We start from the raw sequence: 18,641 nt of genomic DNA on the forward strand, positions 1-18,641 counted from the left end.
AAAAAACACTTAATTTTATATATTTCTCTTTATTCGATGTCATATATTACGATACCTATTTTTATATTAGGTATACAAAATGCAAAAATATGTTAGTTGTGCAATTAATCAAGGCATTTATTATAAATTATTTTTTATTAATAATAAATAGCTATAATCTATAATCTTTGCTCACTAGGCGACAAAACTTTGTACACTCGATGTCAGTTACGCCTCAGATGAACATATTTTGTGGAGCTAGTTGCAAAGTATTGAGCGAGTAATATAAGTTAACAACCCACACAGGTACTAAAACTACTGAACTTTTAGGAGATTCGGAACGTAACAATGACTACACTTTGCCGTGAAATCGTGCATATACAGCTATTTTACTGTTTGTTTTTAATTTTGAAATTTATGTCGTGAGTGGTTTTTCAACTTTTATGAATTTCAATTTTAGAACTCTTTAGTATATTCGCATTATTTGCATTCATTTGTCATTTGTTTTTGTGAATTGGCGGCAAATCTCAAACTCTCTCTCTGTCGGCTTACTCAACACACAGCAACAAAGCTATGATGGGCTGCGATTAACATTTCTTTATGAAGCCACATCTCATGCCACTATTTAAATTTGCTTCAACGAGTTTAAAGTTTCCGTCTATTTCCGTCTGTTTCCGTCTGGTTCCGTCTGTTTCCGGCTGTTTTCGTCTATTTCCGTCTATTTCCGTCTATTTCCGTCTGTTTCCATCTGTTTCTGTCTATGTTCGTTTATTTTCATTTAATTTCGTCTGTTTCTGTCTGTCTTTTACATTTTGTCCGTATTTAATCAAAGCCAATATATATTTTTTAACATAATGTTGTATATTTAAAAAAAATGCATTATAAAAATACATACGATATGTTAATCTGGAGCTGGTCACAAGTGTACAAAGCTTTACTTATGTATTACAATTTGGTCTGCAGACTATAATTATTTTAGTAAAAGCCCTATATCACTATTTTGTATGGTACAAAATAAATCAAGGATAAAAAAGGTATAATTTCATTTAACTTTATATTATATGCTGCGTTAATATTTGTAAGATTTTTTTGCCTGTACCAAATAGAGTTTTAAAAATTTTTTTTATTTCTATATCTTTCTAATTCATTATTATAAAAATGTGTGACTTGAGTTGACACAGTTTAGTACTTGTCAAACTTATAATAGAGCTACGATAGTAATGCAACTGATGGAATTATTTAAGCATTTAAATCAGGAATCATTTTTGTTTTTTAAATACTATGTAAGGATCTTCTATTTACTTCCCTGGTATTTATAAAAAAAACGCTGAGTCAATCGTATAACTTATTATTTAGCAAGGGAAGCCAAATAACTATTCGTGTTTCTTATACAGATAATTAAATAAAATAACATTAAATAGAATATGTATGTACCAAAGAATTATTAAAAAAACTTTTACATATATTTTTATGTCAAGTTTTGTACTATTATTTATTCGAATCATTTATAAATTCTCGCTATTCTAATAATTTAATATACAAGTATTTTATCTATGTACTCTACTATTTTAACACCTCAACAATCGACTCTGAATGAGTACAATCAACTTATTTTACAATATAATTCTTTACTCTCGAACGCACTTTCAGTTGCAATAAGTGAACTGCACTTTAAATATTTTGCAGCAATTTATTTTATACGACAAAACTATAGTTACTAAATCTAGTTTTATTTCAATTAAAAATTTTAAGAAGCCGGCACTCATTTGTGAATAACAATAGCCTACTGGCAGTGGAAGTGTCCATGGTCAGAGGTATTACTTAACATCGGGTGTCCAATTTACACCGTCTTGTATAGCATAGCATTGCAATATCTAAAGGGTAGAATAATCAGGGACATAGTGAGGCGCCTGGAGTGGTTCTTCGCCACAGCAGGCGCAGGGCAGTCAGCGGGCCGGAGCTCTTCTTGCTACGCGAAGGAGTACCGGGCCAGCTCTGACATCCTTAAATAACCGTATGGCCTCGCCGTGCGTCAAACCAGCAGTGCCTCGGCCGTTTACAGAAACGATTTCATCTCCTGGAATATGGAGAAAGTAGTTTGTTTTACTTAATTTAAATAAATTAATCAGTGGCACTACAACCTCTTTAGGTCAAGACCTCGGATTACTGAATCTGTTTCATGATCAATTTTTAAAACTAATAGGCTAGTAGCTGAGCCTCCAGTGCCAGACAAACGTCGTCGATATTTTGGGTCTAAGACATGTCGGTTTCCTCACGATGTTTTCCTTCACCGTTCGAGCAAATGTTAAATGCGCATATAGAAAGCAAGTTCATTAGTGCACAGCCGGGGATCGAACCTACGAACGAATGTTTGACCATGAATTGAATTGTAGGCTTAATCTATTGATGAAAATCGCAACAGACGTAAATTCTTAGTGCAGGTATATAAATACTTTTAATTAAAAGATTTAAAGTGTGTATAATTATTTGACAAATCTATGGTTTACAAATTACATAAATAACCATTAAGAAAAAAATAATATTACATATTTAGTATTAAAAATCAACAAATAATTTCATAATATCCACGACATTTTTTGAGCAACTTCGTAACATTTTGTATATTGGTTCAAAATGATGAATTATTACTTAATATAAAAATAATGAATGCAGGTGGTTAAAACTCAATTCCGAGGGCAGTGAAATGCAGCTGTTATTAACCGACAGTGAGGAATTTGCACGTTACACAATAACCCATAATAGCTTTTGCATTATGTAGGGCGACTATGACCTCTTTGTTTACATGTATACGAGACATATATCATCTAAATTACTTTTTACCCATATTTTTAAAAAAATATGAATATATATTCTGTATAGACATTATACACCCTTTGAAGACTTATTTAGCCGGAAAAATAAATAATTTTGTCGTGTAAAATTTCGCCAGTAAGCAATTAATGAAAATTGTAGAATCCAGTTCTGACGACTGGTTTGACACTTTCGGATATGAATAATTTTTGGTGAAATTTCATTACCTTCTCGAAGTAAACCGGACTCCGCGGCTTGACCATTGTTGAATATTGTTTTCACAAAGATGCCCATGTCTCCTCGAGGTGAATCTTTTCCTCCCACGATACTAAACCCAAGCCCCTTACCACCAGCGGATTTTGTGAAACGCACCTAAAATTTTACAATAACATCCTTTAATGTTGATATACTCCAAATAATTAATTAAAAAAATTTAAATGAACACCAATATCTAAGCTAAGACGTGTCATAGAAGGATGTTTCCGACAGGTCATTTAAGAGATGAGTTTATCTCAATTTTAAATATGTCAGAAATGGTATACATTAAACTTATTTTACAGATGCTATATTAATCATACACGTATGGTATATATAGCAAAGATTACTTATTAAGTCAATTGAACAACAAATAAATACCTCAAAAGTGTGTGTGTCTCGGGGTTCAGGAATTGGGGGTCGTTTAGTGGTTGTCTGTGTCGTAGGTGACGCCACTGGAGGTCTTGCAGACCGAGGCGTTGAACTTACACGCAACTCGGAAACACCATTCCTTAATTGCTGGATTGGATCCTGTCGCATTTGAACTCTGGGCAACCTGTAAGGTTCTTCCCATAACCTTTCAGTATCACTAGCCAATCGGCTGTATCCATTCTTATATATAGGTATCTCAACGTTTTCACTGTACGGTCTACTTCGCCCATTTCTACTATTATTTCTACGTTCTAATCCATACGAATAGTCTACCACATCTCTGCTTTCATCTTCTTGATTTATAGGAGCTCGGTCTCTCCCATTTTTAGTTCTATATATATTGGGAGAGCTGCATCGTCTACGAACGGTAGAGGTTTGTCTGGTTGGTGATGGTGAAGGGGGATTTCGAATAGCTGTAGGACTAGGAACATAGAAAGTTGATGGCTGCTGTTGGGGCGGTGTCAAGACATCGTGTGCTGACAGAGCCCTTCTTCTCAACCCTCCGCCTAATTTTCCAAGGGCTCTGAGAATATCGGGTGCTCCACTAGTGACGCGAAGAGAAGCTGTAGTGTAAACTTTGCCTCGATGCCTGAAGGAAAGTTTTGATGCTGGTGCAGGCGAACAGTGTGGTGGGGGACAGGGTGGCGATGGTGAACGGCGAACGGGGCTTGGTTCACGTGTTCCTGAACCAGGTCGCAGCCGTGAGCATCTACGTCTGAGCTTTCGCCAGCGCTGTGATAAATTAGCATTCCAGCTTTCTTCTGAAACATTCAAAAGTTCTTGAATTATTAATGTGCCCGGATATAAAAATGACACTCGTTAAATATAGGTACATAAATATTATTGTTAAACTAGCTGTCAGATATTTTGTTTCAAACTTCCGCCTTACTAAATCCTTGAACTATACCTTTTTTGGTATCAGCATCAGACGCATAGTCGTGAGTACGAGGTGGTTGCGCAGGCGGCGTAGCAGGCGCTGCGAAGCTATGTCTTAGCGGGGTCATGCGCAGAAGGCGAGGCCTATCACCGCCTCCACGAGTACCCCAAGCTGGTGCGCCCATTTTCTGAAAACCCATTTATGACAATTTAGAACCAATATATTATATTCTAGTTCTGGGACTCAGAATTCTGTATCTGTTCCGTGATCATTTCTAATGGGTGAGTAGGTGATAAACCTTAAACCAACCTTCTGTGTCTGATACACACAACGTTGACTAAGACAGTTCCTTCAGTTTCCTCAGGATGTCTTATTTCCCTTTATGAGGATAAATTAGAACATAAAAAGAATGTTCATGGGTGCACAGCCCGGTATAACACCTTCGACTGAGGGATGGGAGTCGCACGTTTAAGCTATTAGGCTAACACTTCCCTAAATTATTTTTGATTAAATCCCAATAAATTTTGTACTAGGACTAGGAGTTGTGACTTGAGAAATGAAGCTTATAAAAAAGACTTATTATAAAATGAAATCCTAAGGTATGAACTATTTAAAGTATTGTAAGTAAACACTGACGTGGGTGTTATAATAACTGTTACAAGGCTTCTATAATGAAGTATATGTTTATTAAAATTAGACAAGTAGGTATATATATATATAGTTTAATAATTACTCTCGGTATGGTAAATGTCTTTAAACGATAGGTGAAAGGTCTTAATTAAAGAGTTCAATGAGGTAAACATAAATATTTATTATATTACAATAAAGTTTTATTATATTCTAAACTGTGACTTATTCTACGCCACCATATAATAATAATAATTCTAATTTGCAACGCGTCCTTTCATACATTTCAGTGTATATTTTCTCATATAAAGTATCAATATAACTGTCGAACTATAATGGCGTTACTGTGTACACAAACAAGCAATTTAACACTACTGCGACCTCAAATTCCAGGACGATTCTCGCTCCGCGCAGACTATATCGACAATTATTGTCACTAATTTGATAAGTTTAATTATGTATACGTAGCTTACAGCAGTTACCTGGAAAAGATCGCTCAGAACCAATAAGCCTTATTATTTTATTATTTTAGTTGCAGCTTAGCTTGTAGTGTATGATGATTATGTCGTACGGGTGGTGGTACGCATTTACTTTTAATATAAGAATACCTAAAAACAACTACTATGTATCTAGCAATAGTGGCTGATATACTTACCGGCCATTATACAAACTTATAAGTTCATATAAGGCCATTTCTCTTACGCATTCATTATGTGAGCATTGCCCGAGTTTAATGATTTAATAGTCGGAGCTACGCATCGCTAAATATAACCGTTTGAACATATAAGGAATGTATAAATAGAGGTTATGTTCATCTCATACAACACCAATGCTTTGTGTGTTTAAATGCGTTTTAGTGTCAAAACAACACGTTTGAAGCTGGAAAAGCTGTGTAATGGTCTAACTTCAAAACAATAATGTATCTTGCGACTTTAAGTATAGAGATTATTTTAGTGTGTTGTAGAAATAAAGTTGCATAAAAACTGACCACCATATAACACCCACATAGAGTGGGTTTAGGTCGCGTAAATATCTACGTCCGGTAACAGTCTTAATGCCCAGCCTTATTGGGATTGACCTAAAAATTACAGTTAACTAGATACTATACTAGGGTCTCGAAAGGATTATAAATATTAGCTGTGGAATGATACGCGCGACTGCTTTGCAGCTAATCAGGTCTTGAGAAATGTTTTTATAGTAAGGTAATTGTCGGTAAATGTCAAAAAAGCATACAGTATGAATAAATGTACGCCAATTAAAATTATAAATGCTTGTAAATTTACATTTACTGCCAGTTCTCAAATCAAGGGCATAGAAAGGAGAAGAACTGGCAATTCTACGCCATTCTTTTTAATCGCTACTTTGTTTTACAAAATGTATGTGAGGAGGAGGACCATTACATCATGTTCCACATCATTAACACACTCACATCTCTAATTTTCAATAACCACAGCGACTGACATCACGACGTTATTTAGTTCTCTTAATGTTCGTGGCGCTGATGTCGCAACCTTAGGATCGCGATCAACTTTGGTGATTGCTGTTAGCAGTTACAGATCATCAGTGCTGTGTGTGTATCCATCCAATTAATATGGCGTGCATTTTAGGGCCAATCCATCCACATTGGTGGTTCACACCGAGGCCGTAGGTCGTCCGTAGTGTAGTACTCGTCCGAGCGGCGAAATTAAATGTAACCTTTGAAATGTTTTTTTTTACTGACATTTAGTACTTCGAATCACTACATAGTATAAAACAAAGTCGCTTTCTCTGTCCCTATGTCCCTCTGTATGCTTAAATCTTTGAAACTACGCAACGGATTTTGATGCGGTTTTTTTAATAGATAGAGTGATTCAAGAGGAAGGTTTATATGTATAATAACATCCATTAAATAGTGGAGAAGTACTGTTATTTTTGAGGTTGCTAATGTGATGTCGTAAATAATTACATTTTTTTCGCTTACATTGCAAACGCAGACTGAACCCTACGAGTTTTATCAAAATAATGTACTAAGTATTGTACACATTGAAAAGGTCTACAGAAAAGTCCGTGATGGTATATGTCTTTCTCTTATGGATAACCCACATTTTTATATACAACGTTCACAGATTCTCTGTAGTGTATTTAGTATCATCATTGCACCCGTGCGAAGCCGGGGCGAGTCGCTAGTAAATTATATTTTGATTTCAAAGGTTTCGAGGGACTAGGTATCGTTGACCAATTACAATCTAACATAACAAACCATTGTTTCGTCTTACATTTTACATTCCTACGAGAGGCACAAAAACTTTTTCAGATTACATATTATGCCAATATACTATTTAATATCAATTTATACCATCTATAATAAATTCTGTGAAAGCGTTAAAATAGCAACCTAATTATATATGGAGCGCAATTATCAACTTACTGTGTAAAGAAAGTAAATAATTGTTTAGGTTATGCCGAGTTGGTAACGGTTTAAATTGTATGATTAAATATCAAGCCTATTTTGACACCAACAATAACTAAGACCTTATGATATAGAATTTGTTCTTTGTAACCAAAATCGCTGAAATATCGAAGAGTTTTAATCAATCCTTTATTTAATGATTGGTGGAGCACCTATTAAATATATAACTATGAAAAACACATAGTTATTCATAAAATTAAAAATGTGCTGCAATATAATCCAGTACAGGTTTTACCTGTATAAGTTTAATAATTTTTATTCATATTATATTCAAGTTCTTGATACTTATCAAGAGTTAGCTCATATAAACTAGTAGGTATCAACTAAAAATGTTTATAAATCTTGAACGGGGAACTCACACACAGACACTCCTTTTTTTAAATCCTTCTCATGTCACGTGACCACCAACAAATACATTATTTCAGATCAAACCCAGGACCTTCTCCCTAAGGTCTTAGTAGGGACATCATTATAAAATGGACGTCACCGCGTTCATATGCCAAATTTTGAATGATTAAAAAACCAGGCTGATGTAGTTCTAACCAATTCGTGGCCTCAATTATTTAGAACCGTTACTAAATACTAAACTTAATAAAACATAAAATAGATAACATACATTTTAATAGCTACTTTTACGAGTACGAAGTGAACAGACATGTGCACCCGAATGTACCGACCAGTCGCGGATATCCGGTCGCCGCGGTCTTCCACTCATACAAATATATTAGATTTATTTAAGGAAGATAAACAGTATTACTTTTTAGTAATATACATAAAATAATAACCATCTTCATATGATAGACATAGAACGCTATTTAGTATTGTCTTTTATTAACATAACTTACACATTTAAAGAAAACACTTTTTTTAACAACCGACTTTAACCGACGTTAAATTTAAATTATGTTTAAATAATTATAAGTTTACAATAATACATAACTTTAATCCGATAAAAAGTGTTTTCTTTAGAGCGCGATTTAGTTAAAGAATATTTGGTTATTTATAGAGACGAACATTATAAATGTTTGAGGATTTGAATAACGCCATAAATACATATTTAATGTTAATCCGTAAATACTTTATATTTAGGATAAGACAGTGTTTCGCTGGTTAGTTCTCATATAAAACAGAAAAGTGTCTAGTGAACCTCGGCAGAACATACAATTATTTAAAAAAAGATATATAATTACGATAATACAGCGCTCCACAAGACTTATAAAAAATACTGTGCTATTGTTTTATATTCATAGCTTCTCATGTTTTCCATAATTGGCAAAAATCCGTTACTTGTATTTACTAGAGTTGTTATGCTAATTTACAAGCAATTCATGTTTTAGGTATAATTTATATCTAGCAGTTTTGAATATACATAAAGTTGAAATCTAGGATTTCTAAACGATCAAAACGAAACATTATTTTTGTCTCTGCCAAGTAACTTTTAACGGTATAGACAAGAAATCATGAACATATTGCAGACATGACAACAGCAGACAACATGGCCGCAGACGCATGGTTAGAATTTTCGACAAAGGTGCGGCCAGCGCTCAGAATTGGTAATTGATTGGAATTGTTTAGAATTGTGGCATCCAAAATCAAACTAATCAGGATGATCGCCAACCCTCTAAGACTTTCGATAATATTATTATAGTGTCTATACTAGTCTAAGGGCCTGTTTCACAATGTCCGGATAAGTTCCAAATAAGCTATTTATTAATTTTTGGTAGGATAAACAGTATTTTTGCGTTTCACGACTGTCAGATAGCGCTATTCGTAACGCGAGTGAAACGCGAAGTATCTTATTTGGAACTTTTATCTTTCGAATAATTTATGTGTTGTATATCTTATATCTATTTGGTACTTTATCCATACATTGTGAAACTCGCCCTAAAAGTTAAAAATTCTTCGGCAATTTATTTATCCAGACTTAATTAAATTCCAGTCGCCATAGGGCAATAATACGTCCGGGGTGATCTCTGTTACTGATAGTCCTCTCTGGGGTCCAATAACATAGGGGGACAGATGATAAATTATAGGTTCACCAAAGTACAAGTAGAGTTACAAGGATCCCCATAAGCCACGAACGCTGACAGGATCGTGAAATAACAACAAAATATGTGCAACGATAACATACATAATTATTAATAAATGAAAACAATCCATCACCTTACAAAAAAATTGGGCTTTTGTTTCTAATGTATAAACTATAAAACTATAGAACCGATTAAAAAATACATTCACCAATGTGAATGGTAACATTGCGAGGCGAAGCATTAAATGATAGCGGAAAACTGGGAAACATTTCCTTTTGATAAGTTATTTTCTTCTTTAGAAAAATTTATGTCAGTGCTGAATAATTATAATGTGAGACAAATTACCTATAGATAATAAGTGCGCGGGTTCATTTCAACGTTCTAGCATTTTCAAATCGTAATACATTATGAGAGTTATGTCTTTTGGTTGAATCTTGGATGGTTTAGTCGCAAAAAGCTAGGTCAGGAAAGAAGTTACTTTATTATCAACCATTTGTGTGTTTTTTGATCTGATCGTGTTATTACAACTTTATCTTAAAGTTGTTGTTATGTGCTACTACAGTATTGATAGTTAAATTGGCACCAAACCACTTTTAATCTAAAAAATATCCAAATGAATTACAAAATGAATTATGATCGTTTAAAGATGAGTCCAGTTAGCGGTCAGGTGGGAAAGTGAAGTGAATTTGCCGTCGCGTCCCGTTGTGTGCCGAATTCGGATGACGCTGGTCACTGCTCTTCCGGTTTGTTTATGGACTATGCAACAGACGTACATTTGCAAAGTGGATTGCAAGTCTGTGACCGTATTCTAAATTTGAAATTACTAGTCAATCATTCTAAATACTTTATTGACTCTAATTCTCCTATACGTATGAGTAATTAAGGTTATCCGATAAACCGCTGGGCATAGTGTACAAAAATACATCTATGCTTTTATTTGTCTAAGTGCGTTTATAGTTTTTAAAAATGAAATTTCGATATGTGTCATCTATCCAGGGTATTTGTACCTAGGGTTACCAATATTTATTTCCAACATTTAATCTGTTGAAATATGATATTTGACTTCGATTTTTATATAACATATTATAATACGTATGTATAAATATTTCATCATAACTGTCCACGATATTTATTAAGATCCTGTGAACTTGCTATATATTGTTACTTTCTAAAACATTCCTATACTAAGCTCTTTTTAATAATATTTTTGTTTATTTTTAAGTCCCGAAATAATTATGACACCTGCCACTATTAGAGTGTTGTTCATCCCAGGCTTACAGTCATTACAATAGACTTGATTGATTCATTACTATTGCAAGACTTTATACATAATATTAACTTTAAATTTATTTTGTTTTTAGATTCTGAATTGAATGCAAATTAAAGATTCCGGTATAAAAGTTCATTGCCTCTGCATTGAAACGTGTGAAATTATTTAAGTGCTCGTGTTTCCTTCGTTAGTGTTTCAATTATAACTAACGTAAGGGCATGAGTAATACTCAAACTTTGTAGGTTTCAAAACTTCGCAGAATCCCCAAATGAACCAACAGCCTTTGTATTTTTTAATCTTTAAATTTCAATTCGTTTAAAAATAATTATTAACGTTAAAATTATTATTAAGGGGGAAAGAGATCCTTAATATTTTTTTAAAGTACAGGAGGCAATTCAGCAGGCGGATCAACTTAGAGACTAGAGTTAGGCGCTAACTGCCTTCCATGAACAATGCAACACGGCCCTGCAACGCACTTGCAGGGCTTTACAATATTATTATTAGCAGATAAGTACATAGTACTAATTAATTTCTATTCTCAAAATTCATCCTGACTTTCGTAGATCATCACATTCAAAAATCTTTTATCTACAAATTCATAAATTTATTACAAATTAATTAATCAGGCACGACTCCGAATTTCTGAATAAACTATATTATGGAACATAGAAGTTTCCAGAACCGGGCGTATTGTTTTCAAAACAGAAGTATAACTTAGGTATTTGTCATAATATCGTATGAGTTCGTGTTCTGCTGCGCCCACGTTTATTAATGTAACTGAGATTTATGCATAGTGACAGCAATAGTGGTACTGGCTCTTGGGAATGTTACTCGTATTTGTATTGTTACCTCACTGAAACCTTGGGCCAACTTCTCACTCCGTAATTCCTTCATTAATTTTACACAATCTGTCATTTATTCGGGGCTTTACGCAGTATGTGGAAGTCATGCCCTATATTCAAGAGTTAAAGTTTGTACGTTGTGAGTTTCGTTAGAATACTACTTTATTCTGTGATCATTTATAAAGAAATGGAATGGGGATTAATGAATAATACTTTTTTTATTTTTCTCATTTTACTCGAACTTATACTTTTGAAGAACTTTTATACACCGTAAAATAATTAATAACACCGCTTATAATAAAAAAATATAGTGAAACCTTATGACAAATTCGTTGATTAAAGTTCATATTCACATGTCAATTTCAAAATAAAAATTGGTCTTTACACGATTTATAATCAATCAAATTACAGTGTCTTTACTCCAGTTTCTTTATTGTCAAATTAGACATTATCTACTATAAATCGTTTACTTAGGACAATGTTTATTTTCATTACACGAAAAAACATCATTACTTTGCTAACGAACATGGCCCCGATTTATTGAAAACCCGATTAATGTGTGTGTATATGACTCTGGGACATGAATAAGCCTTTACAAGTATTTGTTGATCTATCATATGATTTTGTTATAAGAAGCTATTTAGCTACCAGCCAAGTTTTCCGCGAATTAGATATCGCTTAATTGTATATATAGAATTATCGCATTTCAATTGTTTTAATATTCTACAAGCCAATTGTTTCTTTTAATAGTGATAAGAACTAAATATGTGTATTTAAAAAACCGGTCTTAGATAAACTTATCGCAAGTAATGTTTAGTAGGCCATACGGTTTATTATCACGGTACCATGTTCTTTACAATAGTGCTCAATCAGCTCTAGTCTTCCCATAATGAATGACCTAGATCTAAGATAGAAAGAAATCTGGGAAATTGCTTCCCACTCTTTGTTATTCAGTTTCGTCTTTGTATTTCTGAAGTGAAAACTGTGTGCGCTGGATTTGTGATTGATGGCCGTTATTTACTCATTTAACAGCTATAGTACCGTGTTATATAAATTTAAGTTAAATAACTGCTATGTTTAATGATATAATTTGATAAAAAATTATATTAATTGAAAACAGCGGATACCTTAAATATTTTGAAATGCAGCTTGATGCTAACCCCGTTTAATGTATCAAGATACAATGACATTTAGGAGATTTTTAATGTAAGGAACTGTTTTAAACTTCGTATTGTTTAATTTCAATCAGCAAAGCCTGACAAAATATTTTTGAATATATTAATGGATATATGTATTCGCATAAATGTATACAATTTTATGTTTTATAGGACAGAAGAAAAAAGTAAAATGAACATTTTTGATATAGCCTTGTTTTTATTGCATGCTAAATCGTGACATAAAATCTAGGTTGATAGAATGACGTTTCGAATTGATTTCATGATAATTGGTTAAACAGAGTATCAACAAGATATTTTTTCCTATGAATATTTATTGCGGATCATAAACACTTTCAAGTTTGAGTGAATAAAAATGATTATATTGAGCTTTAATCCGTTAAAAAACATCATTTACCTGCTACATAATTTTAAATTTTTTTAAATTCTAATTTCGTTTCATTGATCAATTTTGTTTTGTCAAGATATGTAGCTTTTTATGCCTGTCGCACCTCATACATTTTTGCGTCTTAGACAATTGCAATGTTTCCTTCATTGTACGAGCTAAATGGCACATACAAAATATATATCCATTAGTGCATTTAGCTTGAAATCAAACAACAAAAGGACCTTCCTTTAAAAAGTTGCATTTTTAAACCAAGTCAAAAGTGTTTTAGAGTATGATTTAGAGTCGAGAAATAGCGCTAAGACTCCAATCAAAAACTTATTGTATTGAAATTTATTTGGGTAAGTTAATGTAATGTATTAACAACTGTCTTTCAACGTTTTCGTGACGCATAATTATTATCAACAGGAAAATATTGTTTATCCTTTATTACGTCTCAGAAGTACAAAATAATACTATTAATTAAATGAAGATCTAACATGAATAAACACAAAATTACTCAATGAATGTGACGCAAAAGTTAAAGGAAACCGTTTCGCTAGTCAATATCTTAATGTATTTATGACCTGTCATAAATACATTATATGTAGCAAAGAATATTGAAAATAAGGGACATAACGAATATTTAAAACATAATTCTTTATCTGTAAGATATTTAGTGATTTAGATAATTTTTAGGACTAGGCATCTGTTTTGTGATATTTTTTTTCTAATAGGCACGTAGGAGATCAGTCTCGCCTTATACATGCCGTCCATTTTGGGTCTAAGGTATAATGCTTTTCTCTGGATGTTGTTGGTACGCCAATGGACTTTTTCTCTATGTTGGAATTCAAGAATTTTGCGTCTTTCACCGACGCCTACAGCCGGTGATCGAACAGAACCGAACGTATAGAAATTATCATTTTTATTTCTTAGACAAATACTTTGTTACTACCGAACCTAATATATTTGTTACACCATTAAACTTTCCTGCTAGATAACTCCGTAACAACGAAGCAAATGTTAGATTACTTCCTTGATCACCTCGGTACTTTAAACATACTTTGGGCTTCGACTACGTATTGTTTATTACTTCATATTTCCTTTCTTAATTAAAAACTGATATATTTGAAGCATACAAAAAGCCTTTGTCCTCCACAAGATCGTCATATCGCAAGTTATAAAGAAAAATAGAGTTGAACTTATCTTTCTATTCTGTTTATAAATAGCTGCTAGTGCGCAGTAATATACTAAACCGTTACATAACGATGGTATTGTTCGTACACGTCAGCATTGTAATTTGTAAATTGAACTCCCTACGTACACGTTCTTTTAAGTATAGCGACAAGCATGTCATGATTCGTTTATCGTGTTTTGTTACGACTTAGCTAAGCTTTTAAAAGTTTATTTTGATCGATATATGAAATCTTGGTGCGGGTTCGGTTGCGGATTCAACGTGTTAAGGAATAGGTTTATACCTTAGTCATATTTGGAGAGTGGGACATTAAGGAATATATACTGGAATAATCAGATTATCAGCATTATCTTGATCATATTTTACCAATAGCTAAGCTACACATACATAGTCCATGTTTTGCGAATCATAATTGTCGTGACTTGTTAAAGGTGAAAGGTATCCTGCCAAAAGTAGAATTGGCATTTATTATAGATCAAGGAGAATAGAACTATTCAAAGATATACACGGCTTTATGTGTTCTTATATATGACTAAATACGTAAAAGTGCTACTCAATAACATTTCAAGACAAATATAGAGTTTCTTAAATGAAACTTGCATTTCTTAGGCTTTGCATTTAACATGATTTTATTGTCAGTAATTGTTTTACATGTCGTATAATCACTTTCTTAGGATTCTTGATATATTATAAGGAAAAACAAATTGTTCTTTATTAACAAATAAATATTAGTTATTAGTGAAGTTACTGGTACTTTCGGTATCAATTATAATTGTGACGAGATGCAGAATCAGACAAAAATAGTTTTATCTTTATTATCCTCATAATATTTAAATAATAATATAAAAATAAAAAAAGGAAAAATGTGTATTAATTACGGAGAAAATAATAAATTTATGAATTAACAATCAATGTTAGTTTCTAGCTTAGATCACTTGGAATTACAAGAAGTTCCTTGTAATATAAAAATTATCAGTTTTAATATATATACGTAAAAGCCTGATGAAGAGACCGTTTATTAATTCGTATCCCACACTCGTTTCCTATAAAAGGAAAATCGTGTTTGGATCCGCGCGAATGACCTTAACTTCCATTTCTGCTTCAAAATAACGTTTTTCGAAATCATAAACACATTTTTATAAAATTATAATTATTTGATTTGAGTAATTTTAAACCTTTACAAACACCAAATACGAGTATAACCAAAAGCTATTTATAATACTATCAGTTTATAGTATATAATTAACATTTTTTATATTCTTCTTAGACTTATTACTTTATCATTACTAGTTCTTACATAACAGCTGTCCCAATACAAGTTCCACAGCTGTTCATGTTCAAAACTAAAATAAATCTCGATAGAGCGACAGATAGCGTTATAAAAAGCGGTTTTATAACATGCTTAATTTACACAACAATGAATTAATAACAATACGTTGGATTAATCTTCTAATGGATTGGTAAGGCGCTATCCACAATATGCATACCGTATAGGCAATAAAACGAGGGTGTAACTTCAATGCACTGCGATGGTGGTCCTACGATATTCCGATACAGACAGTCGTGGAAATTTGATCCTTCGAGTCATAGATTTAGGAGTTTTATTACATAAATATGATAATTGTGTAGCGGAGTGTAGTTGGGGCAGATTGCAAGGGGACTGGGCCCTAGCGCTTGTTGAACGTTCAAACGAGGTTTTTTAAAACATTTACTTATCACTGTTCCAGCTGATTTAATACAGGAAATTACTTTTCGTTTAGCATCAGAATACGCCGAATATGTTTTGAAATTGCTTAAAAAGAATAGTTGTAACAAATAATTAATGTAAATGCTCGATGATGGAATGTATGATGGAATGTATTAGACATGAATCATTTATCATTGTATTAAAATATATTGTACAATGTATACAAATTAATTAATATGTAAAAACAAATAAAACTATGGTATATACTAGCTTCGTGAAATAAGAGTCTATATTATCGCTCTATATTCACGGTCTGCGTGGAAAACAAATTGAGTTGCGTAAAAATCTCGATGTTTTCAATTTCAAATTATTACTAGTGATGCTGGAAATTTTTAAAAATATTTGGAAAAAAAATCACTAATTTTATGATTCGAAAAATGTAATTAAAATTACTGAAACTTACCTACTATAAATAATTAAATCCAAAGGCAATTAAAAGGTTTTAACGTATGGACCACATTTAAAAAAGTTAAAAAAAACCCATAATTCATTTACAGTTGATCGTATAAATTCACTGTTGCACTTAAAAATTTATTTCAGTAACGACAAAATATAAAATTAAAATATAACGGCCGTAAGCTTAACGCGTTCGTTATACACGACCGTTGAAATAACACTAACATCAAACATGAAACTACAGTCGTAACCTCAAACTACAATCAGCCCGCGCTGTCTGACGTTGAGTTTATCTGTGGATTATGAATAAAGGTCTAGTCAAAGACTCATTATTTTGTTTATTTCTATACTGTTATACAGCTAGAAAAACCTTGCTTCAGTTAAATGAATGCGCAGTATGTTAATAGTAAAAAAAGACGTTCATCGTGGTTTGAAGAGTTCGAAACCCCCCTTTACAATTAACGCATTACTGATAGAAAACAATTTATGTACAATAAATTTAACAGTTTAATTATTATTCCCTAAATATTTTCCAGCAGTTATTTAAATATAAAGTTGGGCAATTCGCAATATCCCTGCCGCCTGGAATTAATAGAGCCGGGATGATGTTTTCATAAAAAAAAAACAATTGCTTCCTATTGGCATATTCACATGCATAAAATCTTTTAATAGCTAGCGAAACAGGTACACGCCTTGTCTATGCTTTAAGAGGGTGAAGAAATGTACCGCGGCATTATCTACCTGCACGACACCCAAGGGGACCTTTTAAACCGAAACCATTCAGCCATAACCAATGAATGATTCTTAACATCCGTAACACATTCATAAAAACCTGATTTAAATTTTAACACTTGACATAGGCGGGTTTCTTCGGTCAAGTGGAAAGTAAGATCATGAACATGTTTACTTGTTTGAGCCAAAAATTATATATGCGTTATTTTATTTTCAACACTTTGTGGAACAATAAAACAATTTGTTATTTCATATATTTAATATAAAAAAGTTTTAGCGACAACGACAGGGTTACTGCCATTTTTATATTTTAACAAACATTGTTAATAGGCAATTAGGTGATAAAAAATTGTTTCGCCGGTAATCGAACAGGAACTTCAGTTTATACGCACTGTTACTAATCAACCCGGGGGTGGACTAATACAAGACCTTATGTTTCGAAAAGTATGTACATATAAATAAACTTGTAATATTCAAACGATATCTTGTTTAGTTTCTTATAAACTACAAAAAAATTCTTAGTATATATTCCAAACATTCAATGCAAAATAATATTTTAAAAGTTTCTTTGTACATATATGGTTTTTAGTTTGATATGAGAAATAAAACAACCACGTCAGAATTCAGTTTACTAATTCCAGTAACGACTGTAATCTATCAAGGAAACGTGGTTAAGTGGTCTGGTAAAAAGATATTTCTTTCTTTGTTCCTATGTAAATGAGGTATTGATTTTGTGCACAATAAGTCAGACGAAAGCCCTCAAGGTCCTATACAATATAGAGGGATATACCGCAGTCTGGCGCCGGGAATGCGTCGTCGACAATTATTGCATCTATTTCACAGCAATAATTGCCTAAACTTATATTTTCTTATATATGGTACAGAAATATAGCCTATCTTATAAGATCTGTTAAAATATTTTATAATATACATCGGGTATAACATAAATATATTTTTTCGCTAGACCGTAATTTAAATCAACCTAAATAGGTTTTAGTCATCCTTCCAGTCAATATAACTAAAGTTTATTTAGGTTGTCTGTGGTTTTATGGAGGGGATAGCGGCGGTCACTAGTGGCGCGTGCTTCCTGAGTGCGGGGAGGGCACGTGCACGACTCCAAATTATTAAACAAGCTACACCTATTATACAGGATGTTAGGATATCCCTCGAGATAGTTTATGAGGATTTATTGTGTCTATAGTTTTATTTTATGCTCCAGTTTGAATTTTGTACACGCAACGTACTTAAAAGCATCAGATATTGCTATATACTGAATTAAATGTTTCATATTTATTTCTGTATATAGCAATATATGATGCTATAGTTAATGTAATATATCAATGGCTAAAGTGACACACAATTATACTAAAACATGAATATAATTCTAAAAAGTCATTCGAGGGACCATCATTACAGTGATGAATAATAAATATCAACTTCGTATAGTATACGAAAAAAAT

The 18,641-nt window shown here is 32.7% G+C and overlaps 1 protein-coding gene across 1 annotated transcript; it reads right to left on the bottom strand.

Moving 5' to 3' along the window:
* Window positions 1-29: 29 nt before the first annotated feature.
* Window positions 30-16,678, bottom strand: LOC111004104 (inaD-like protein). Its single transcript, XM_022274957.2, has 5 exons — window positions 16,457-16,678; window positions 4,385-4,541; window positions 3,427-4,238; window positions 3,018-3,162; window positions 30-2,056 (listed from the first exon to the last, which is right to left on the bottom strand). The coding sequence occupies exons 2-5, from the start codon at window positions 4,536-4,538 to the stop codon at window positions 1,926-1,928; spliced, it is 1,242 nt and encodes a 413-aa protein (XP_022130649.2). The 5' UTR covers window positions 4,539-4,541; window positions 16,457-16,678; the 3' UTR covers window positions 30-1,925.
* Window positions 16,679-18,641: the final 1,963 nt, after the last annotated feature.

The sequence above is a fragment of the Pieris rapae genome, chromosome 1 (assembly GCF_905147795.1).
Source record: "Pieris rapae chromosome 1, ilPieRapa1.1, whole genome shotgun sequence".
Taxonomy (NCBI): domain Eukaryota; kingdom Metazoa; phylum Arthropoda; class Insecta; order Lepidoptera; family Pieridae; genus Pieris; species Pieris rapae.

Excerpts from the sequence above, each read along its gene's own strand:
- LOC111004104 (XM_022274957.2), bottom strand. The coding sequence starts at position 4,538 with ATGGGCGCACCAGCTTGGGGTACTCGTGGAGGCGGTGATAGGCCTCGC. Across the intron at positions 4,239-4,384 it reads TGATGCTGATACCAAAAAAG|AAGAAAGCTGGAATGCTAAT; the intron begins GTATAGTTCAAG and ends TGAATGTTTCAG. Across the intron at positions 3,163-3,426 it reads GAGACACACACACTTTTGAG|GTGCGTTTCACAAAATCCGC; the intron begins GTATTTATTTGT and ends GTAAAATTTTAG.